General features: G+C 40.8%; 2 protein-coding genes across 2 annotated transcripts; both read left to right on the top strand.

Annotated features, from left to right (window-relative positions):
- The first annotated feature begins 6769 nt into the window (after positions 1-6769).
- LOC145957791 (uncharacterized) lies at positions 6770-9377 on the top strand. The gene is made up of 2 exons (XM_083074197.1): positions 6770-7287; positions 8813-9377. Exons 1-2 carry the CDS (start codon positions 6770-6772, stop codon positions 9375-9377), a joined length of 1083 nt encoding a protein of 360 aa, XP_082930323.1.
- A 6634-nt stretch (positions 9378-16011) lies between these two features.
- On the top strand, positions 16012-24185 carry LOC109802841 (P-loop containing nucleoside triphosphate hydrolases superfamily protein). Its single transcript, XM_020364242.3, has 8 exons — positions 16012-16181; positions 17182-18691; positions 20102-20290; positions 20615-20710; positions 20797-20959; positions 21068-21197; positions 21276-23039; positions 23143-24185. Exons 2-8 carry the CDS (start codon positions 17302-17304, stop codon positions 23575-23577), a joined length of 4167 nt encoding a protein of 1388 aa, XP_020219831.1. The 5' UTR covers positions 16012-16181; positions 17182-17301; the 3' UTR covers positions 23578-24185.
- Positions 24186-24321: the final 136 nt, after the last annotated feature.

Here is a 24321-nt window from a genome sequence, read left to right as displayed (position 1 = left end):
CGCCGAGATACATGCTTATTGCCACAAGCATCATACAATCAACATTATGTCATGCTCACACCATCCCTGTAGCAGCTCATGCTCAGGGTTGTGCCACATCGACATACATGCTCATTGCCACACACATCATACAATCAACACTATGTCATGCTCACGCCATCCCTGTAGCAGCTCATGCTCATGCCATCCCTGTAGCAGCTCATGCTCAAGGTTATGCCACGCTGATATACGTGCTCATTGCCACACACGTCCTACACTATGTCATGCTCATGCCACCCCTGTAACACCTCATGCTCAAGGTCGTGCCACGTATGCATTTGTGCCAAGACATCACACCTCAATCCACAACTCAGTTTCCACATCACACACACAATCAACATTTCCACTCAAAATAATATGTCGTACACAGAACTTGCACTATATCCTCATACACACCAATATCATTACCAAGCATGCATATGAATCAAGCACCAATTTACATCATATATCATCCATATATGAACCAACTATACAACCTAGTATCATACTACCTTAAACAACTTTTCAATTCACATGATAACACCTTAGAACATCAAAACAACATACGTCTCCCTTTAACAACTGTCAAAGAAAATAGCACACAGAAAGTTATGTTTCTTTTGAAGGCAATACTTATTCATATATTTGTAGTATTAAAAATTTTATATATAAATTTTAAAAACATAAATATATATCATAATTATTTTTTATAAGTTTTTATATCTAGGATTATAATTAAAGAAAAAATAAATTAGGTCAGATTAGATTTTATTATAATTTAGTAGGTTTGAACCTAACTTTCTTTAAAAATATATATTCTAAGTATGACTTATTTATTTATCATAGACATTGTTTTTAAACGTTTGGTTAGAACTACAATCTTAAAGACCTAATTTATAATAATTTAACACTATTAAAAATATAAAAATAAACATGTTAAATTTTATAAAAATCAAGTTTTATTTTTTTTATGATATAAACATGTTTTTAATATCTAACATATATCTTTATATGATAATTAATTTTAAAATATATTTTATAATAACAATTCTAAATGGAATATAAATCTTTCGATTTTTCTTATTTTGATTTTTTTAATCAATGTATACAATTTTACTATTTTGTTTTTTTTAATCAACGTATACAATAAATAGAAAACACAAAAGTAAACATGCATACTGCAAATTTTATTTTATCAAAATTTAATTTTTTTAATATATTACATTATATATGTGAGTATTAAGATATATATATATATATATATATATATATATATATATATATATTATAATTAATCTTTAAAAAAATTAATTTGTTATTAAAGAGTATTATTTATCACACAAGATAATTAATCTCCTTCAAAAGTGTGACAGGCATCAAATGAATAAACTTCTTCTCCGAATCTATATTTTATACATATAATAATTTAAATATATATTTATTTATTTGATTAGAAAATAATTTTTATTTTTTAAAATATATTATTTTTTAAATAAAAATATATGTAGGTTTCAAATAGTAGTGGGGGCAAGTGCCCCACTGTTCACAATGTGGATACGTCATTGATTGCTTTCAATGTTGATGGGAATGTGTTGGGCTATTCTAGCAAACTAGTTTCGGTGGTCTTTACATGGATCACTAGGGGATGTTTCTTTTTGGCATCACTAGGGGATGTTTCTTTTTGGCTTTTATGGTAGGATTGGGCAAACCTCCATTCTTCATGCAAGGTTTTTGGCAATGTTGCATGGCCTTTACATTTATTGGGAGAAAGGGTTTTGCACAATTTTTTCTACTATGACTTTAAAATGGTTATTGATCTTATTCAGGGTGTTGTTCCCTTGTTTCACATGTTTGATAATGAAATTATGGATATCCAGGGTTTGAGAAACAAGGACTGGGTTTGTAACATGAGCCATATCATGAGTGAGGGTAATAAAAAACAGATGCGTTAACAACAAAGGAGCTTTTGGAGTTGATAGTCTCATGGTTCTTCATGAGTATTCTGGGTCTATGGGTAGTATATCACTAGGTGAATCTATAGGGGTTACTTACCTGAAAGGTTCTTAATTTTGTATTTCTCTTTTGTTTTCTTTTTATCCCTCTTCGTAGGGTGGTCGTTCCTATATTGAAATTATAGCTATTGTTGTAGATAAGTTCCATTAAAAGCATAAAATTATTCCAACTACCCCCTTATTTTAACACACAAGTTCTAAGTCGGTCCTTTGAGGATTGAATGACTCACTTTATTTGGCCATTGGTTTGATGATGATAAGTCAAACTTAACCTAAGCTGGATTCATAAGGCTTGGTGAAGCCTCCTCTAAAACCTAGAGGTAAATTTATGATCTCTTTAAGAAACAATGCTAGAGGACAGATCTTCCACTATAATATTCCTATTAACATCAATATTAGTCAACCTCACTAAGGAATGTCAAATGTTGACAAGGATAAAGTGAGTAGACTCACTTAACCTAGATGAAATGTAAACCCCTTGAAGTATATTTTTAAGAACCATTTTTCAACGAGTATTTTTAACAATTTTTCTTCAACAAAAGTATTTTGAGTTATTTTTTAACTTATTATCTATTTTAATCTATCATTTTTGTTATTTCAAAATTAAGTTTTAATACATTTTAAAGTTGTCAATAGTTAAAAATAGTTTCATCTCACAATATAATACATTATGATTTACAAACCTTACTTTTTCCATTGATCATGTCAACAAAAATAATACAAACATATGAAGTGATTGAAACGTGTATATATATATATATATATATATATATATATATATATATATATATATATATATATATTATAAAATGCATTGATGACCACTTGCAAAATAATTAAAATATAAGTTTTTTTTAACTTTTATAAACACAATTAAAAAGTAATATAAAATAATTTATGATTTTCTTTATATATAGAGTAATTTTCTTTTGAATAAATATGTTTTTAGGAGCTATTTTTTAATGAGAGTAATTTTAGTTATTTTTCTTCAATTAAAGTCTTTTTAGAGATTTTTTAATCTCTTATCTATTTTGTCATTTATGAATCAAATTTTAATAAATTTAAAGTTATCAATAGTTAAAATTAGTATCATCTCACAATATAAATTTATTTATCATAAAATATAAAATATAATTTATATGATAAATATTTACAATCCCTTACCTTACCCTTTAACAATGCTGACAAATGTCGAAGTGAGGAAAAATGATTTACAAATCATACTTTAACTTTTGACTATACTGATAAATATAATATAAATATATGAAGTGATTGAAATGTAAATATACAAAACAAATTATATCGATGTAACTTTTGTTGATTATTATACTATTCACTTACTTTATATAAAAAGTGAATTTTGTTGATCAAACTGTTGTATTATAACTTTATATTATCTTGAATGAGTATGTCAAATTTTGTTAAAATTAGATAACAATAAAAAGGTAATCAAATTATTCATATTTTGAAAAATATGTTATATCGATTTTGGTTTATATGAATGAGGTATGCAATAATATTTTATTAACATAATTTTTTTTATATACGATCTGTACTATCCGTACTGCGTAACCGAGCTCCGAGCTCGGCACCGCAACGCAAACCGACCTCGGACGCGCACCACGTGACGTCAGCTCGGTATTTACATGAATCATAACTGATCCCCGAGGATCTCGCCCCAGACGAGATCCGTTATCTAATCATATTACACTTCGTCTCAGGCCCAAGGCCTAAAGCAACACTAAATCACACCAAGGTACGTGCATTACATATACGAGACTATTACTCATACAAACCCTAACTTTAGCATCGGAGTCTCTTTTGCAGGTACCACCCCCATCTTGGAGCACCAGCGTACCCGTGAAGGAGGCTCACCGATCTTACCTGGCGGATCAGCTCTACAGCAGATTTCCCGTAAGAACATTTGACGCCCACTGTGGGGCCGATTGAGACAGCCCTTATCGGCCAACCGTATGGTATTCACCAGAAGCCACAACAGACGTGCAACAGACGACGCTGAACACTCTATCACCATGCACAGCGACGCTGCAACCTTGAGAAGACTGATCGACCAAGTCGAACAGATGCGACAGCAGCATGACACTGACCTGCACAACATGCATGCCAAGCACGAAGCCGACTTGGCGGCAGTGCGGACAGCCAACGCAGCAAACCTCGCGGCATTACGCGAGGAAAACGAGCGCATTCGCGCCCAACTCCAACAACGACACTCTGATCACCCCTCCGGCTTTCAACTCAACCCCAGCGGAGCAATGCGAGGCCAGGTAAACCAGGAAGCAGGATCAACTCCCCTACAGGAAGTAGTCTGCACGATCGCAGGAGGTTTCGCAGGAGGAGGCGCCAGCAGCTCGGCCCGGAAAAGGCACCTGCGCAACGCCAACCACGTACACTTCACTACCCCCGCTTCGCACCAGAGCTCGCCGATGATCACTTTCACCGACGACGACTATGCCGGAGTCTACCCCAACCAGGACGACCCCATGGTTATAGCCGTAGCGTTAGCTAATTGGGAGGTCCACAAGACCCTGGTCGACCAAGGGAGCTCGGCCGACATCCTATTTTGGCCAACGTTCCTCAGATTAGACATCCCCCACTCTCTCATACAACCTCACACAGAACCCCTAGTCGGTTTTGCAGGAATGAGCGTCCACACCCGGGGGTATGTGGACCTACTAACAACTTTCGGGGCACCCCCGAACTCAAGGCGGATCATGGTTCGGTACCTCCTCATGGAAGCCGACACCTTCTATAACATCATCATCGGCAGGCCAACCTTGAATCAGCTCGGAGCGGTGGTATCCACCCCACACCTCACCATGAAGTTCCCAGGACACGACGAGAAGATCATCTCCGTCAAAGCAAACCAGAAGGTGGCACAACAATGCTATACCGAAAGCCTGAAAGTTGCCCCACTCGGTGAACAATGCAAGAGCAACCTCGCCACCGTGGCTCGCACCGACCACGGAAAAGTCACCGACCTCGACCCAAGATCCGACACTCGCGACGAGCGGCCCAGCCCCGTTGACGAGCTCGATGACCTCCAGATCGGGGAACTCCCCGGACAGACCACGAAGATCAGTAAACAGTTGACCCTAGAGTTGCGACAACAGCTCGAAACAGAAATCCTCAAAAATGCCGACCTCTTCGCCTGGTCCAGCGCTGATATGCCAGGCATAGACGCCAATTTCATCTGCCACAGGCTAGCGATAGACAGGGAGGCAAAACCAGTCGCCCAGAGGAAGAGGAAGGTCGGTGGCGAAAGACGGGAAGCCATCATCGCCGAAACACAGAAACTACTCAACGCTGGCTTCATCCGTGAAGTCAGATACACCACATGGCTGGCAAACGTGGTCCTGGTAAAGAAGAACTCGGGGAAGTGGCGTATGTGTGTCGACTATACCGACCTAAACAAAGCATGCCCCAAGGACTCATACCCTTTGCCGAGCATTGACAGGTTAGTCAACGGAGCCTCCGGACACGCCCTCCTCAGTTTCCTTGACGCCTACTCAGGTTACAACCAGATAATGATGTACCCACCTGATGAGGTACATACGTCCTTCATCACCGACCACGCCAACTACTGCTACCGGGTGATGCCCTTCGGCCTAAAAAATGCAGGGGCAACCTACCAGCGGTTAATGGATAAGGTTTTCCATCAACAGATCGGGAGGAACATGGAAGTTTATGTCGACAACATGGTAGTCAAGACCACCTCGGCAATAGACCATGCTACCGACCTCGCCGAAGTTTTCGCCCAGGTCAAGAAGCATAACATGCGCCTCAATCTGGAGAAGTGCGTCTTCGGTGTCCAGGGAGGTAAGTTCCTCGGCTTCATGATTACGAGCAGAGGAATTGAGGCCAACCCCGAGAAGTGCAAAGCCATCATCCAGATGCAAAGCCCACAAACGGTGAAAGAGGTCCAACGCCTAGCCTGACAGTTAGTCTCACTGTCCCGCTTCATCCCCAAACTCGCGGAGAAGGCAGGACCAATCTTCACCCTATTAAAGAAGCCAAAGGGTTTCCTGTGGACAGATCAGTGCGAAGAAGCGTTCCAAAACTTCAAATCTTTCCTCACAACCCCACCGATCTTACAGAGGCCGGATCACAACACCGACCTCCTTCTCTATTTGGCAGTAGCCGAAAACGCCATCAGCGCAGTCATCGTACAAGAGCACCAAAAGGTACAGACACCTATCTACTTCATCAGCCGAGTCCTCCAAGACGCAGAGAGAAGATACCAAATGGTTGAAAAGCTGGCATTGGCGCTTGTCACCGCAGCCCGGCGGCTACGACCCTATTTCCAGAGCCACCAAGTGGTAGTCAAAACCGACTATCCCATCAAACAAATCCTAAGAAAGCCCGAGCTCGCCGGACGTATGATCACCTGGTCAGTTGAACTATCCGAGTTTGGCATCCAATACGAAGGTCGCGGACCCCTGAAGGCCCAATGCTTAGCCGACTTCGTGGTCGAGCTCACGCCAACTACTGCCGAGGAACCCCAGGTATGGACCTTGCATGTTGACGGGTCCTCCAACTCTAAAGGCGGTGGTGCAGGTATCATCCTGGAAGGGCCAAACCAAGTCGCCTTGGAGCAATCCCTCAAGTTCGGCTTCAAGGTGACCAACAACCAGGCGGAATACGAGGCACTCCTCGCAGGCCTAAGGCTGGCTCGCGACCTCTAAGCTCGGAGAGTGAGCTGCAACAACGACTCAAAACTCATGGTGGAGCAGCTTAGTGGGACATACCAGGCAAAGGACACTATGCTGCAGTGGTACTTTCACACTGCGTCCCACCAGATCTCATCCTTCGACGAATTCACCATAAAACATGTGCCGCGAGAACAAAACGCCCGAGCCGACCTCCTATCGAAGCTCGCCAACACCAAAAGGCCCGGGCAGCACCAGACCATCATCCAGGAAACCTTGCACTCGCCCAGCCTAGACGACAAAACCATCAGCGTCAGTGACAATGAAGACCTGGGATGGATGGCATGCATCTGGAGTTACTTGAAAGAAGGAGTCCTTCCCGAGGATAAGAACGAAGCTCGGAAGATAAGGATGAAATCGGCCAAGTTCATCATCATTGGGGATGAGTTATTCAAGCGTGGTATTTCCTCTCCACTGCTCAAATGCCTGACGGCGCCCCAGGCAGCCTATGTCATCAGGGAAATTCACCAGGGGATATGCGGCATGCATTCTGGCGCGCGCTCAATGGCAACCAGAGTACTCCGAGCTGAGTACTACTGGCCCACTCTGAAGTCGGATTGCCAAAGCCACATCCAAAAATGCAAAGAATGCCAGTAGTTCGGCAATGCACATCGACAACCGCCCGAAACTCTCCACCGCATGATGTCGGCATGGCCTTTTTCCCAGTGGGGAATGGACATCCTCGGGCCATTCCCCCCCGCGAAGGGACAACTAAAGTTCCTCCTGGTAGCAATCGACTACTTCACCAAATGGATCGAAGCATGCCCACTTGTCGCAACCCGAAAATTTCTGATCTTGCGACCTATGGTTTAGACATCCTTTTAAAAGTCTCATTAATTAGGGAATGCCCGGATACCAGACTAATCCTTAATCAATGGTTTTGAAAATAGGTTCATGGAGTCGCCACCAATATTTTACTCAAAACATTGGAAAAAGAAAAGGTTTTTAAAGATCCAATAATGGCCTTGATAACCAGAATTGGGTTCGGGGGTCGGTTACGTGTAAGGAAGGTATTAAGCACCCCTACAACGCCCTCAATCGGTACCCTATGATGAAGTTAATATGATAAAAATTAATAAATTAAATATTGAATCCCCTTTATTAATATTTATTTACATATTTAAAATATAAATTAAACGATTAACCCTAAAATATCTACATTATGAGGTTTGTTATAAGAAAAAAAGAGATAAATATGAAAAATAAAAGAGAGAGAAAAAGATTGACTGAAATACCTCTTGAACGAGCTTTATTGAATCTTCAAATATGGAGAAGGTTCTTTGTGGCGACCTTTCACATTACAATATGCCTCACAAATCTCAAGAAATACAATAAGAGGGAGAGAAAAGATAGAGATGCGACACAAATCTCAAGAAATATAATAGAAGGGAGAGAGATAGAGAATTTTCGTGCTCAAAGGAGTCTTATTCGAAATTTCTCTGGCCGCCTTGTGGACTGTGCCCAAGACTTCAATTTATAGGGATCAGTAGTGGGCCAGAACGGCCTGTTCCAGTTTCGGAACGGCCCGTTCTCGCCCAATTATTATGTGTAAATTTCGTACCCTGGAACGGCCCTTCTGAAAACGGAACGGCCCGTTCCAGAGTAGAAAGTAACACAAATTTTCCTTTTCCAGAACGGCCCGTTCTAGATTTGCCTTGTTTGGAACGACCCGTTCTGGTATTGGAACGGCCCATTCCAGCCAAAATATTTAGTTGATTTCAGTTATGTTGGAACGGCCCGTTCTTATATTGGAACGACCCGTTCCGGGGTTCAGAACGGCCCGTTCCGATTTTGGAACGGCCCGTTCTGAGTTTTGGAACGACCCGTTCCGATTTTGGAACGGCCCGTTCCGAGCTACTGAAACCACCTTATTTGGCCTTTAGGCCTGCTGATGTCTTGTCTTGTTGTTTGCCTACTTTGGAAGCCCCTTCCCTTCATAATGGAGGTCCATTTCTTTGTTTGTGTGCCCCCCGGACGAAATTGGGTGTCTACACCACTCGCCAAAATCACCACCGAGAACGTGCGGAAGTTCACCTGGAAAAATATCATTTGCAGGTTTGGAATTCCTCACGCCCTCGTCACCAACAATGATAGGCAGTTCATCGCACAGGAATTCGAGGACTTCCTCCACGAACTCGGAATCAAACACCTCGCGACCTCGGTGGAACACCCCCAGACCAACGGCCAGGCCGAAGCTACCAACAAAGTCATCCTCCAGGAACTCAAAAAGCGACTAGGAAACGCCAAAGGGCAGTGGCCCGAGGAACTCGCCAGCATCCTCTGGGCGTATCATTGCACCCCTCAGTCAACCACACAAGAGACGCCCTACAGGCTGACCTACGGAGCTGACACAATGATCCTGGTAGAATTCGGCGAAACCTCCCACAGACGCCAAATCTTCAACGGCGAACAGAACGCCCAAGAACTGGCGGCCGACCTCGATCTAGTGGACGAGCTCAGAGACGAAGCCCGAATCCACGAAGAGGCTTGCAAGCTCCGAGCATCCCGAAGATATAACACCCGAGTAAAACCTCGATCTTTCCGAGCGAGCGACTTGGTGTGGCGGTTGTTAGGCGAAGCACGGAAGGACACGTCAGATGGGAAGCTCGCACCCACCTAGGGTGGCCCGTTCCGAGTTACAGAAGACTTGGAGAACGGAGCCTACCGATTAGAGGAGCTCAGCGAAAAACCTATACCGCGAACTTGGAATGCTACGCATCTCAAGTTTTATTTTAGTTGAAACCTGTACGAATGAGTTGTGCACTCTTTTCCCGCCTCAGTCTTTAGTCCCAAAAAATAGAAAGATGGGTTTTGGCTGAGAGGGTTTTTAACGAGGCACATTTACACAATCAATGAAAGAACTCATTCCGTTCTACTTATATCTCTCTAACTTCACATTATTTTATGTTTTACTCAAACTTGGGGTCGAATACGAACCCTAACACGTCTATCCATGGTTGAGTACGAACCCTAACGAAAAACCTGAGGTCGAATCCAAACCTCGACATGAGTAAGGTCGAGTCCGAACCCTCACAAAGGTTACCTAACGAAAAACCCGAGGTCGAATTCGAACCTCGGTATACCCGAGGTCGAATCCGAACCTCGACATGAGTAAGGTCAAGTTTGAACCCTCACAAAACTTTAAGGCCAAGTTTGAACCTTCACGCAAATTTAAGGTCGAATTCGAACCTCGATTCATCAAGGTCAAGTTTGAACCTTCACAAAAAAATTTAAGGTCAAGTTTGAACCTCCACATAAACTCAATCTACGGTCCAGTCTGAACCATCACGAAAAGCTAAAAGTCGAGTTCAAACCTCGGTTTTATCACGGCAAAATTTAAACCTTCATGTAAAAAAAATATACACATATATATATACAAGCAAAGTTCTCAGGATTCAACACTTGAATCCAAAACAAAAATAAATTACAATTACAAAATCGGCCTACATAGAGGCATTATCGCTGGAGCTATCCTCAACGTCGTCCTCTTTGACCAACTTCTCAAAGCGAACGACCTTCTCCACATGCATATCGGAGAAGTCAAACCCTGGCGCAAGAAGCCTGGCTTGACGAACAGCCTTGAGGAAGCCCCTCTTATGCTCCACCACGATGGAGCGCTCAACATCCTCAAGTCTCCTCTGTAACGCCGCCTTCTCGGCCTCCAACGACGAAAGGTCTACTCTCTGGGCAGCAATCTCCTGCTCTTTGCTACCAATAATGACCTCATCGCGGAGCCGCTCCTCGGTCATAGAAACCAGCTCTCCCTTCAAAAATGCGACTTCATCTTCCAGAGAGCGAACCTATTCCCGAGAAGACATCACCTCGCCACGGGTCGAGGTAACCAGCCCCTGCAACTCACCCACCCGAGAAGCATACTCTTTGTTGGAGCGAAGGGCGATCCCCAAGGACTTCTGGGCCCTGGCGAGCCCCCCCCTCGCCGTCTGGAGCTCGGCCCCCTGCATCCTCGCTTCACCAAGGGCGGCGGTTAGAACCCCGTTCTCCTCCTTCAGGACCTTATTCTCATCCTTCAGAGGCTGAATAAGGCTCCTCAACTTCGCCATGTCCTCTTGCTGCCTCGACCACTTGTGTTTCTAGTAATCCACAATGGCCGCTCCTCGCTGAAGGAAGATCTGGGCGGCATCAAAACTTCCCATTGGCCCAGCCGACTCGATCATCGCCTGATCAGCCGTGCTCAACGACCCCTTCAGAAAAAACTTCTCCGGAGCACCGCGGAACTCCAGAGGGAGTCGACCTCCTCCGACGCACTCAAATGCTCCAGCCGCATGGGCACACCCTCTTGCGCATAGCGATACGCAAGGTACGGCCGCTTCAGCTTCGGTACCGGACCAAGGGTAGGGGGTCTGGAGCTCGACCCCTCCCTACGGACCTCGGCAGAAGTAGACACAGATACCCTGGTGTCGTTCCCCGCCTGCAAAAAGTAAGGACACTCTCCTAAGAACAAAAGTCACCACAAAGGTAAAACGACAAATACCACAGAAGGGCCAACGACTCACCCCACCAGCCGAAGCAGCAGGTACGACACCCCGGACCACCTCCTCGGCAGCATTCCCTGCCTATAGAAAACAACCTCAAAACCAAACGCCAGAAAAGAGAAACAAGACTAAGAGAAGAAAAATACTCACCACAGCAACCCGCTCAATAGCTTGAGCCGGCGCCTTGCCGGGTTGGACGACTGGCTCAGCAGCCAATGCCACCTCTTCGGCAGCCACACGACCGACCCCCTCCGGCGGCGGAAGCCCAGCAAGATCCACCTCCCCAGTTCCAATAACCTCGGAGGCCACCTCCCCTATCTCATGAGGAGCAGAGGTCCCCCCGACCTCTCTCCCACCCCTCTTCCATTTTCGGTTGGTCTTCAGGGGGGAAACCTCCTCCTCTGGAGGCTCGGAAACCCCGAGCTCGGTCACGTTGAAGCAGGGCTTCAACTCGAGCCACATGTCTTTCCCTACAAGGCCTACAAACAGAAGATAAGACACGTCAGCAAAAGAAAGTTTACACAAACCTCAATAAAATACCAAGATACACGACCGACCCCCTCCGGCGGCGGAAGCCCAGCAAGATCCACCTCCCCAGTTCCAATAACCTCGGAGGCCACCTCCCCTATCTCATGAGGAGCAGAGGTCCCCCCGACCTCTCTCCCACCCCTCTTCCATTTTCGGTTGGTCTTCAGGGGGGAAACCTCCTCCTCTGGAGGCTCGGAAACCCCGAGCTCGGTCACGTTGAAGCAGGGCTTCAACTCGAGCCACATGTCTTTCCCTACAAGGCCTACAAACAGAAGATAAGACACGTCAGCAAAAGAAAGTTTACACAAACCTCAATAAAATACCAAGATACAAAACACTCACCCTCCAAGACCCTCTCCCGGTGTGCTGAGTTCGCAAGCGACAAGATCGACTTGCAGTCCAACGGGCGGGGCAAAGCTGAGAGACTCTCAACGACGACAGCCTCCGAAGCCGTCAACTCCAAAGGATTCACCCCGTGAAACCTCGACGGTTTAGGGCACCAGTAAAAGGGGAACTTTGGCAGTCCACCAAAATAGAAATCCCCATCCTCCAAAGGGTCGACATCCACAAGGACTACCCGGAAAAACTCAGACTTGAAATTCTTATAAGATTGGGAGTAAAGAGTGAACAAACCCCCTTCTTTACTCCCGTTTAAAGAAAGAATGCCATACGGCGGAACACCCAGCTTCAGCTGGTAGAAATGAAGGAAAACGCGAAGGGACAACTCCAGCCCTAAGACCGCGCACAAGACCTGAAACGCCCTCAAAAAGCCCCAGCTATTGGGGTGCAGCTGACAAGGGGCCGCGTTGATATAGTTCAAGAAGTCACACTGAAACTGAGTGAAAGGAAGACAAACGCCCAGGTCCCTGAAGAAACTCTGATAAACATAAAAGTGGGGGGGATCGGTCGACTTCCCCATGAACACACCCTCACCAGCCAGGCAAGGCTCGAGCTGAATCATCCGGGAAATGGCGGGGTCGCAAATCCGGTGCGTCTTCCAAACCGCATCGACCTCCAGGCGCGACCTGAACACACTTTGGACGACCCCCACCTCGCGCTTGACCCAGTCGTAACTAGGAACACCCGGCTCCAGGTCCTTAGGCGGGGATAACTCTTTCCTCTCGGCGACACCCCTCCCGGTAGCCACTGCCTTGCCGCGCGCCTTGTCCCTGGCAGGCGCAGAAGAACCAACGCCACGACCACCAGCCATCAAGAAAACTCGAAGAAGGACTGTAAAAATGAAGACGAAAGGAAAACAAGAAAGCACAGAAAACTATCGTATCCAAGAAGCTAAAGAGTATAAGAGAGTGAAGCGAATGGGAAGAGACGCGGGAGAGAAAAAGAGAAGGGCTGTTTCCCACATTTCAAAACCGCCACGCCTGACAACACAATTAATTGCAAATTCATCATTGTATAACTGTCATTTCCCATGACACGCCACTTGCACGTTTCCAGGAAATGAACAGTCGTGACACATGGCACCAGAACGAGCAAACGTACACGAAAGGTCACCTCCCCCCAGCGAGCTCGGCCTTAACTCCTCGGCCTTCGGAGCTCGGGGGGCTAGTGTACTATCCGTACTGCGTAACCGAGCTCCGAGCTCGGCACCGCAACGCAAACCGACCTCGGACGCACACCACGTGATGTCAGCTCGGTACTTACATGAATCATAACTGATCCCCGAGGATCTCGCCCCAGACGAGATCCGTTGTCTAATCATATTACACTTCGTCTCAGGCCCAAGGCCCAAAGCAACACTAAATCACACCAAGGTACGTGCATTACATATACGAGACTATTACTCATACAAACCCTAACTTTAGCATCAGTGTCTCTTTTGCAGGTACCATCCCCATCTTGGAGCACCAGCGTACCCGTGAAGGAGGCTCACCGATCTTACCTGGCGGATCAGCTCTATAGCAGATTTCCGGTATGAACACGATCTAAGTAAATTTAACTTTCAATTCAATAGTTAGATTAATAAAATTCACTTTTTATAAAAAGTTATTGAATGATATGATAATTATAATTGTTATATCAGTATAATTTGATCTCTCCTTTCTCCATACATGCACATATTATTTTTTCTTCTTCTATATTTTGTGTAAATTTATTTAAAATAAATCAATGATGACCTATAAAATTAATTAAAATATAAGTTTATTAGCTTTTATAAACAAACACGAATATAAAAATTATCTAAAATAACTTATAATTTTCTTGAATGAAAGTGTTTTAAAAACTATTTTTTTTTAAATGAGATTAATTATATTTTTTTAATGAAAATATTTTTTTGAACTTTTTTAATCTCTTATCTATTTTAATATATTCTTATTATTTTTAAATTAAGTTTTAATAAACATTTAAATTATCAATAATTAAAAATAATCTCATCTCACAATATAATTTATTTATCACAAATATAAAATTTATTTTATATGAATTTCTTCCCATTACTCTTAGGCTATGTCATCAAAATATTGAACTGGAAAAAAAAGTGACTTACAAATTCTAGTTTACCACTCGGTCATGTCGGCAAAAATAATATAAACATGTTAAGTGATTGAAACATAAATATATATACTTTTTTTTCTATATTTTGAATGAATTGATTTAGAATGTATTGATGATTACCTGCAAAATTAATTAAATTATAAGCCTATTAGTTTTTATTAACAATATCATAAATATCATCTAAAATAATTTATAATTTTTTATGTATAAATTATAATAATTTTATTAGAAAAAGGTGTTTTATGAACTATTATTAACTAGAGTGTTTTTAATTTATTTGTTTTCAATATAGATATTTTTATATATCTTTTTTAAACTTTTACATGCTTTAATCTATCTTTGTATGTTATTTCTAAATTATTTTTCAATATATTTTTTAAATTATTGATAATTAAAACAATTTTATATAAAAATATAAATTATTTAATATAAATCTAAAATATATTTAGTATTTTAATATATACAATACACAAATGAAATATTTATTATATATTATCAAAATTTAAATAAATTACATATAAATAAATATTAAAAAAATATAAATTATATTTAAAATTTTATAAATAAATATTTTTAAATTTTTAAATATTTATTTTAAATTTATAATAAATAATTTATATTATAGCATAATATTTTTTATTTATTGATAATTTATTTTAAAATATTAAAATATAATTTATAAATAATTATAATAAACAAAGATTAAATTAAATAAAAAATTAATTTTTTTGAAAGAATTATGTCATTAAAAAGAAAATTCCTTATAATATTATTACTTAAAATAAAAGATAAAAGTTTGTGTTTAATTTACAAAAATTTATTTACATAATAAAAATATTTGCTTATTATAAATTTTAATTATAATATAATTTAAATATATATAAATATTTATTTGTTATAAATTTTAATTTATAAAATAATAAGATATCACATGTTAAAATATTAGTTAATGAGTAATATAAATACCTTTGTACCAGTAATACGTAAAAATTTAATCCTATTTTATATTTCAAATGAGATAAATAAAATTAGAATGTAATATCGTTCATTAACTACCAAAAGATATGGATGCTCTAAAAAGATTAAAAATATTAATAAACTTGGTGATTGTGAATCTTATTGATACAACAGAAAGATGAAAATCAATGAAAAGGAAATTAAATTAAAAACATTATGTTATTCAAATGGGCATGATTAAATGAATTTCCGTATTTTCTGAAAAAAAGAAAAAAAAAAAAATTTTCCCTTTTATAATTTCCTTTTTCATTAAAAAATAAAATAAAAAATAAAAAATACGAAAGGATCAGTATTACGCCCACGAGACATACGGAGTTCACCCCAAGTACATACCTTTTCCAGAGAGAGATTACGATTCAAATTAATTAATTAATTAATTAACAAAAACCAATGGAGCAGATTTCCTCACGCGCCGAGGTGCGCGTGGAGAGCACTCGCCGCCGTGGGGGTAGATTTTGAATTCCGCTTGGCTCGGACATGCTGAGGTGTATATATAAGTATGCCACTAGTGACTAAATGAAAATTACGAAAGTGCTCCTGGAGGCAGGGAATTTACGAAATAGCCCCTAGCATTAAATAAATAGTTTAAAATGGCGAAATTGGCCCTTGGACGGAAATTACTTAACGGTGGCCGGTGGAAAGTCCGGGCGGCGAGATGGGATCCGTGTTTTCCTATAAAAACCCGTTACCACAACCTCTCTTTCCCTCATCAAATTGCATTCTATTTGTCTCTCTCTTCAATTTCTCTTTCTCTCTCTAACTTGCACCTATTAGAGCGACCCTCTTCTATCTTTCTCTCTCTACCGCGGTCTCTTTTTTCACTTTCTCTTTCTCTCTCTATATCCGCCCCCTTCTGTGCGGAGTGAGAAGAGGTAAAATTCTCTCTCCAGGACTAATTTAATTTAATTTTTGATTTTTTTAATTTATTTAATTTTTGGGGTGGTGGGTCGTTGATAATTTCAGTGGTGGGAAATCTGGGAGATAGAGAATCAGTTAATGATGATGGTGATACTGAATGAGGAAGAGGGTGTTGACTGTTGTGTAGATTTGTGCATTATTTGTGTGGTGTTTTCTGATTGGGGAGAATGGACAAACGTGGGATGTTTGTGGGGATAAGATCTTGGTGAAGGGTGTGTGTGGGAATTTGGAATCTTGGTGGATGGGGTGTTGATAAAGGGACTGACTTCGTTTTGGTTATTGAAACCCTAGATATGCTGGTTAGGTCACTGGGTGGGCTGGAGTTTTGTGGTTCTGTGCTGGTAAGTGTTTTGATTTGGGGTTTGGGGGATAATTAGTGATTTTTTGATCTGGATGATGTGAGTTGAGGACTGTTGTTTGTGCTGTGTCTCATTGGTGTTATTGAGATTGGGTTCTGTGTCTTGTCATCTGATTGATTGTTGAAAGGATGGTTTTTGCTTGGTGGATTGGCGTGTATGAGCATTGGGTGGTTGGTTGAAGATTGGCTTTGGGAGTTATCAGTGTTAGTTTTGTATTCAAGTTGTTTCTGGTGTTAGGTTTTGATTTGCTATTAGGGGTTTCTGACTGTCTTTTAGTGTTGTGCATTGATTTCGTTTGATTGTTTATTCTTGATCAGCAATTATACTAACAGTGAACAACCTATACTATTAAGCAGTTTGGCGGTATAGGGGAATTTTGGATTTCATTCTGTTTGTTTGTATAATAATTGTGTGTTTGGGTTTGGGGTAGCTGAAAGATACAGATTCCTGCCATTGTCTAGGGCTATATTGAATTCAAAATTGTATGTGCTGTGATTTGTTGGGTAAATTCATATGTTGCTGATTGTTACCGACATTCTGAGATGGTATAATTCATACCTCGTGCCCTATGGGCCCTTTTTACCCTCACTTGCAGGTCCCTGCAGCCTGTCGTCATTGTGGGCATGTCATGGATATTGTCTCTTGAAAAGAGTAGAAGCAACGTATCTGTGCAACGATTTATTCAGTATTTAGTTTGTATCCTTATGCATATGAGATGGGTTCTCGAGGAAGGCTGTTATTTGATCTCAATGAGCCACCTGCAGAGGATAATGATGATAGGGATAACGACAGGGAGGGTATTGTCTGTATCCAGCCCCAAAAGATGCTCCCATCAACCAATCCCCATGCGTCTGACTTATTTGCAACATCAACTGCTGCCCAAGGAATAATAAATAATCATGCTTTTTCACATGCGTCATCTGTCTCTGGATTTCAACCTTTTGTTCGGCCAAAATCCACTGGTGTCCCTGAATCGGATGCTGAATCAAAGAGAGCAGGAGATCAAGATGCAAAGGTTTCCTCTAAGTCAAGTAAAGATGAAGATGTTAAAGTTACAGATTCACGGATATTAAGTTTGACAAATCCTCAATCTATGGAGAGGGAAGAAGGGGAATGGTCTGATGAGGAGGGCTTTACAAATGCTAATGGAGGTAATAATGCTAATGCAAATGGAGGCAATAATTTGGCACAGCGAAGTCAAGCATCATCAGAAGAGCCTGTAACATCTGGAATGGTGGATGGGGGTGTTGCAGTGGCTTCTGACAGTAAGTCTAGAAATATTAAGAGTTCTGATAGTATAAATGATGAAAAGAGTAGCCATGCTTCTATAGGTGTAGAATCAAATCCTAGTGAACAGAAAAGCAATAGTATTCCAAATTCAGATAGCAATGTAAAAAGTGAAGCTTCTATTGATGCACAGGAGGAACCCACTTTAATTCCCAAGCAAAAAGAAGTGAAAGGTATTGAAGCAAGTCATGCACTTAGGTGTGCAAATAATCCTGGGAAGAGGAAGATTGACCAACGTAAAGAGGAAATGTTGGGAAAGAAACGGAATAGACAGACCATGTTTCTTAACTTGGAAGATGTCAAGCAAGCTGGTCCTATTAAAACCTCAACCCCTAGAAGGCAGACTTTCTCATCACCCATCATAAGTCGTACCATAAAGGAAGTTCGCACTGTTCCTGCACAAGTTGAGCGTGTCGGAATATCCAAGGATCATAAGCTTACTGACACATCTTCTGGTGAAGGTGGCAACCATGCTGAAGCACATGAACCAAAATCTGATTGTAATGGTGATACTTCTGGACCACTTGTCAGAACTAGGAGGCTAAATAGTGAGACAGAACCTTCTACAGAGTCTAATTTGCCACCTATTCCAAGACAGGGTTCTTGGAAACAACTGACAGATTCAAGGCAGCAGAAGAATGCACTCCATTCTAATAGGAAGTTGGGACAGAGTGGTCAAAGCTCCAGTGATATCAAATTAGGAAACAAGAAACATCTTTCTATCAAGAAGCAGACTCCTATCAGCAGCCAGTCCCAGGACACATCTGTTGAACGCCTTATACGGGAGGTGACCAGTGAAAAGTTTTGGCACCACCCAGGTATCAAGTGATTGTATTATTACCATTAGCACAGATAAATAATGTTATTGATAAGCTATATGATCTCGTTTGTTTTGAATTTCTTTTTTTTTTCTTTTTTTTCTTGGCACTTTAGTTGATTCTGATTTCTCATCTTGTTGCTCCCTTCCTCCAGTTATCACACTGTGAGAGTCATAACACTGGAGAGACATGCAAAGGTGATGACAGTTGTTTTTGGAATGAAATTTGATATTGATTTGATAGCTTCCCCTGGTTTACATGAATTCTTTATGTAATCCAGTCACCATCATATGCCTCTTTTGTGTTATGGTTCTCAAGTTGGATTGTTTCTTGAGAAAGATCGAAAGATAACAGGTGGAAGGGCAACCTGGAGATTTACTTCAATTTAGTATACTAACTATTATCTGCCCTCTTTCACTAAGTTTTCTATGCTTATTTGTTTCCTGAGATTTGGATTTTATGAATATATGTTTGTAATGCAAAATATTTATTCATGTCATCTCAATTTTTTTTACAGTTTTCAACAATATAGATTATTGTAGAATGGTGCACTGAACAATTTGAATGTAGTTATATAATTTTGCATTTTATATGCACCTTCTGTTATTCTTTAATAAAATTTTGGAAGATTTCTCTCAGATGATAATTATTATTATGATCACAAGGGATAAGTTTTGTAAAGATGCCTTACCTTTTTGGATTGGCATGAAAGATAGTTACGATTTGAAGACTTATACCCAAGGGATCGGGTTTGCATCAATTCTAAAAATATAGATGGCACTAAGTACCAAACTGTTTATGATGGTCTGAACAGGCAAATGCAAGAAACCTTGACTAAGAGCTTGAAAAAAATAAAATAGATTACTGGGGATATCATGGGTAGAAACGATGACAAAATACATACTTATAACCAGAGGTTAAGTGTGTAGCTATTCATGTGATTGCATGGTGAAAAAGAATCCGTTTGGAAAAATCTATTATATATTAATTATGGTTTCAAATAGCTAGTTCCTGATATTTGTTGGTTAATGCTTTATGTAATATATACCAGATATCATGGGTAGAAACGATGACAAAATACATACTTATAACCAGAGGTTAAGTGTGTAGCTATTCATGTGATTGCATGGTGAAAAAGAATCCGTTTGGAAAAATCTATTATATATTAATTATGGTTTCAAATAGCTAGTTCCTGATATTTGTTGGTTAATGCTTTATGTAATATATACCAGCAGATATAAGCTTGAATGTATTTGCTTCTAGTAAATTAATTGATGGTTACTTCTTTGGTAATTTGCCCCTTTAATTGAGTCAGTAGCAATATATCCTTTAGTTCGCTTTTGAAGTTTTATTTATTGTTTATTTATTCTTATTGGTATTTGGTAACTGATTGAAGATCCTGTGATTCAGAGGAGACCGAGCTACAGTGTGTTCCTGGACGGTTTGAATCAGTGGAAGAGTATGTTAGAGTATTTGAGCCTTTGCTTTTTGAGGAATGTCGGGCTCAACTTTACAGTACCTGGGAAGAATCAACAGAAACAGTGTCAAGGGATACACATATTATGGTGCGAGTGAAGGCAAATGAGTCAAGAGAAAGAGGTACTCGTTTTCATGCTTGTTTTATATTAGATATATGCATATACAATTTTTTTTGCTCAACAATTTGACTGTGCTGTTGGCTGCTACTTATTGCATTAATGTAAACATTCCACCTGTATAATGGAAACTTTGTCTCCCAAGTTTATGGAATTTAATTTTCCCTTCTTGTGCTTGTAATTTTCTCTGTACTCGAGCCTTACTGTAACCACTGTATTTCTTGTTTTGTCCCTGCAACTTCAACAAACATATAGTCCTTTACTTTGGTGCTTATTTCCTTTGTTTTTGTGAATTTGTGGGTTTAATTTATCTGAATCTCTTTCTTAGGTTGGTATGATGTGAAAGTCCTTCCGGTACACGAGTTCAAATGGTCATTTAAGGAGGGTGATGTTGCAATCCTTTCATCCCCTAGGCCTGGATCAGGTATGTTGTTAAATATCTAGTACTAGATCATTTGTTTTAATGTTTTTGCAGTTCAATTGGGTTGAATAGTTTCATTATGCAAGCAGTCAGATCCAAGCAGAACAGTTCATCTTTAGCTCAGGATGATGGGGAATCAGAAATCACTGGACGTGTGGTTGGTACTGTTAGGCGTCACATACCCATTGATACTCGAGATCCTCCTGGTGCAATTCTACATTACTATGTTGGAGACTCTTATGATCCTAGCAGGCAAGTGTTTGTTCAAATTTTCCCATTAAAGGCACCTTTCAATGGTTGTTTTGATATCTACTTTCTTGGTTCCAATGTTAAACTCAGATAAAATGTTCTTTCCTGTAGGGTTGATGATGATCATATCATAAGGAAACTACAAAGTGGAAGCATCTGGTATCTCACAGTGCTTGGTTCTCTTGCTACCACACAGAGGGAGTATGTCGCCCTTCATGCATTTCGTCGCTTAAATTTGCAGGTATATGCTGAAACTTACATGATATAAAGGTAGGTAGTGTCAGTGAATTTCAATTCTGACTACTTTCTTACTTTACAGATGCAAACTGCAATCCTTCAGCCTAGTCCCGAACACTTCCCTAAATATGAGCAACATACCCCAACGATGCCTGAATGCTTCACACAGAACTTTGTTGAGTATTTGCGTAGGACCTTCAATGAACCCCAGTTGGCTGCAATCCAATGGGCAGCAATGCATACAGCTGCTGGTACAAGTAGTGGGACAACAAAGAGGCAAGAACCCTGGCCATTTACCCTTGTTCAAGGACCCCCAGGAACAGGAAAAACACATACAGTATGGGGAATGTTGAATGTCATTCACCTTGTTCAGTATCAGCACTACTACACCTCTTTACTTAAGCATGTAGCACCTGAGAGCTACAAGCTCAATGATATCAGTTCAGAGCATGCCCCCACTGGTTCTATTGATGAAGTTCTTCAAAACATGGACCAGAATCTCTTACGAACTTTACCTAAACTGGTCCCAAAACCTAGAATGTTAGTTTGTGCTCCGTCTAATGCTGCCACTGATGAGCTTCTTGCTCGTGTTCTTGATCGTGGGTTTATTGATGGGGAGATGAAAGTATATCGACCTGATGTAGCTAGAGTTGGGGTCGATTCTCAGACACGTGCTGCCCAAGCAGTTTCTGTAGAGCGTAGAACTGAACAGCTTCTTGTCAAGACTAGGGAAGAAGTTATGGGATGGATGCACCAGTTAAAGAATCGTGAAGCACAGTTGACTCAGCAGTTACATTGTCTTCACAGAGAACTAAATGCTGCTGCTGCTGCTGTTCGTTCTCAAGGATCTGTTGGTGTTGATCCTGACCTTCTTATAGCCCGAGATCAGAATCGAGATACTTTGCTACAGAACCTTGCTGCTGCTGTTGAAAACAGGGACAAGATTCTGGTTGAGATGTCTCGCCTTGCCCTTCTGGAAAGTAGGTTCCGTCCTGGTAGTGGTTTTAATTTGGAAGAGGCTCGGGCTAGTTTGGAGGCCAGTTTTGCAAATGAAGCCGAGATAGTTTTCACAACAGTTTCTAGCAGTGGCCGCAAGTTGTTTTCTCGTCTTTCCCATGGTTTTGATATGGTGGTCATTGATGAGGCAGCCCAAGCCAGTGAGGTTGCAGTTCTGCCTCCCCTCTCTCTTGGTGCCGCACGATGTGTTCTTGTTGGAGATCCTCAGCAGCTTCCTGCCACCGTTATAAGCAAGGCGGCTGGAACATTGATGTATAGTAGGAGTCTTTTTGAAAGGTTCCAACAAGCAGGATGCCCGACAATGTTGTTGTCTGTGCAATATAGAATGCATCCCCAAATTCGGGATTTCCCTTCTAGGTACTTCTATCAGGGGCGTCTTACTGATAGTGAAAGTGTGGCTAAATTGCCTGATGAGCCATACTACAAAGACCCTTTACTAAGACCTTATTTATTCTATGATATCAGACATGGGCGTGAGTCTCACAGAGGTGGATCAGTATCTTACCAAAACATACATGAAGCACAATTTTGTCTCCGACTGTATGAGCATGTTCAGAAAGCAGTGAAGTCTTTGGGCGTAGGAAAGATTACTGTTGGCATAATAACTCCTTATAAGCTGCAGTTGAAATGCCTCCAGCGCGAGTTTGAGGAAGTCTTAAATTCAGAAGAAGGGAAGGATATATATATCAACACAGTAGATGCCTTCCAAGGTCAAGAACGGGATGTCATTATAATGTCTTGTGTGCGTGCATCCAGTCATGGGGTTGGCTTTGTTGCAGATATACGACGAATGAATGTTGCCCTTACGCGTGCACGAAGGGCCCTTTGGGTATGGATATCTTTCTAATGCATTATTTAGTGATGAATTTTTGTTTATTAAATGGCCAAATTGCATTTCTTGGTTGATACCTATAGTTTGCTATCATTGGCAGGTCATGGGAAATGCAAATGCTCTGGTGCAATCTGAAGATTGGGCTGCATTGATCAATGATGCAAAATCTCGAAATTGCTATATGGACATGGACTCTCTTCCCAAGGAATTTCTTGTGGCCAAGGGACCTGTTTACTCATCATTGCCTGGTAAGCCTGCCTCAAATATGAGGGGCATGAGATCAGGTGGACCAAGATATAGATCAATGGACATGCATATGGAATCCAGGTTGGGTGCACCACCATCTGAAGATGATGATAATATGGGTGCTCCTCCAGTTGGCTCCAGAAATGGGAACCATCGACCAACACGGTTTTCAATGGAGAATTCCTTGGATGATTTTGATCATGGGGGTGACAAATCCAGAGATGCCTGGCAGTATGGTATACAGAAGAAGCAGAACTCATCTGGAACCATGGGAAAGAGAGACGTATAACCATTCCTTATCTGCAGATTCTTCTGCATCACGGGGAGATTTGTGGACTGTTTGATTCCTTCATCCTGTGATCTCCCGCTGCTGAAAGCTCTCCGGCCGCAATATTGGGGCTTTCGGCGAAGCTGTATGAGCCACAAGATTGTCAGTCTTGGAAGGGGAGAGGAGCATGTTATGGGGATAAACCACCCTACTTTGTTGAAATGCTGGTGTTTGGTTATTACAAATTTGTGCACAAAACTGGATGTGTTGGGGGAAGACTGCAGACAGATAATTGCCATGGAGCGAATGGATAAGACAAGGCAGGGCAGGGCAGGGGGGAATGCTCAATTTTGTATCAGAATGAAAGCAAGCTACATTACATGATGATTTTAGGGATCTAAAGGGTCAACTACTGACTTTGTACATACAATCATGGGTTCTCAATCACAACATTGTTTTAGCAAATTGTTTGTGTTTCATCATTTCATGACAAGCGGAAGTGTTTCACTTCCAAAGGAGAAAAAGGAAATATAGGGGTTACCCATTTTCTTATTTTACTTCCAATACACCAAAATGTGCTTGTATGGAAACATCTATCATTTATTTATTTATTTATTAATTTTGTTGAAGATTTTTTTTTGTCTTTATAGTTGATTTATATATGCGCAGGTAGACTTCACCAGCTTTGATAATGCCTTTAATTTTTCATAAACTTTCATGTCAAACAATGACAGGTCTGTTTTACATTACAAACTGATATTACTC

This window comes from Cajanus cajan, chromosome 5 (genome assembly GCF_000230855.2).
Source record: "Cajanus cajan strain Asha chromosome 5, NIPB_CcT2T_4, whole genome shotgun sequence".
NCBI classification, from domain to species: domain Eukaryota; kingdom Viridiplantae; phylum Streptophyta; class Magnoliopsida; order Fabales; family Fabaceae; genus Cajanus; species Cajanus cajan.
This window is presented reverse-complemented; position numbering and strand designations above follow the sequence as displayed.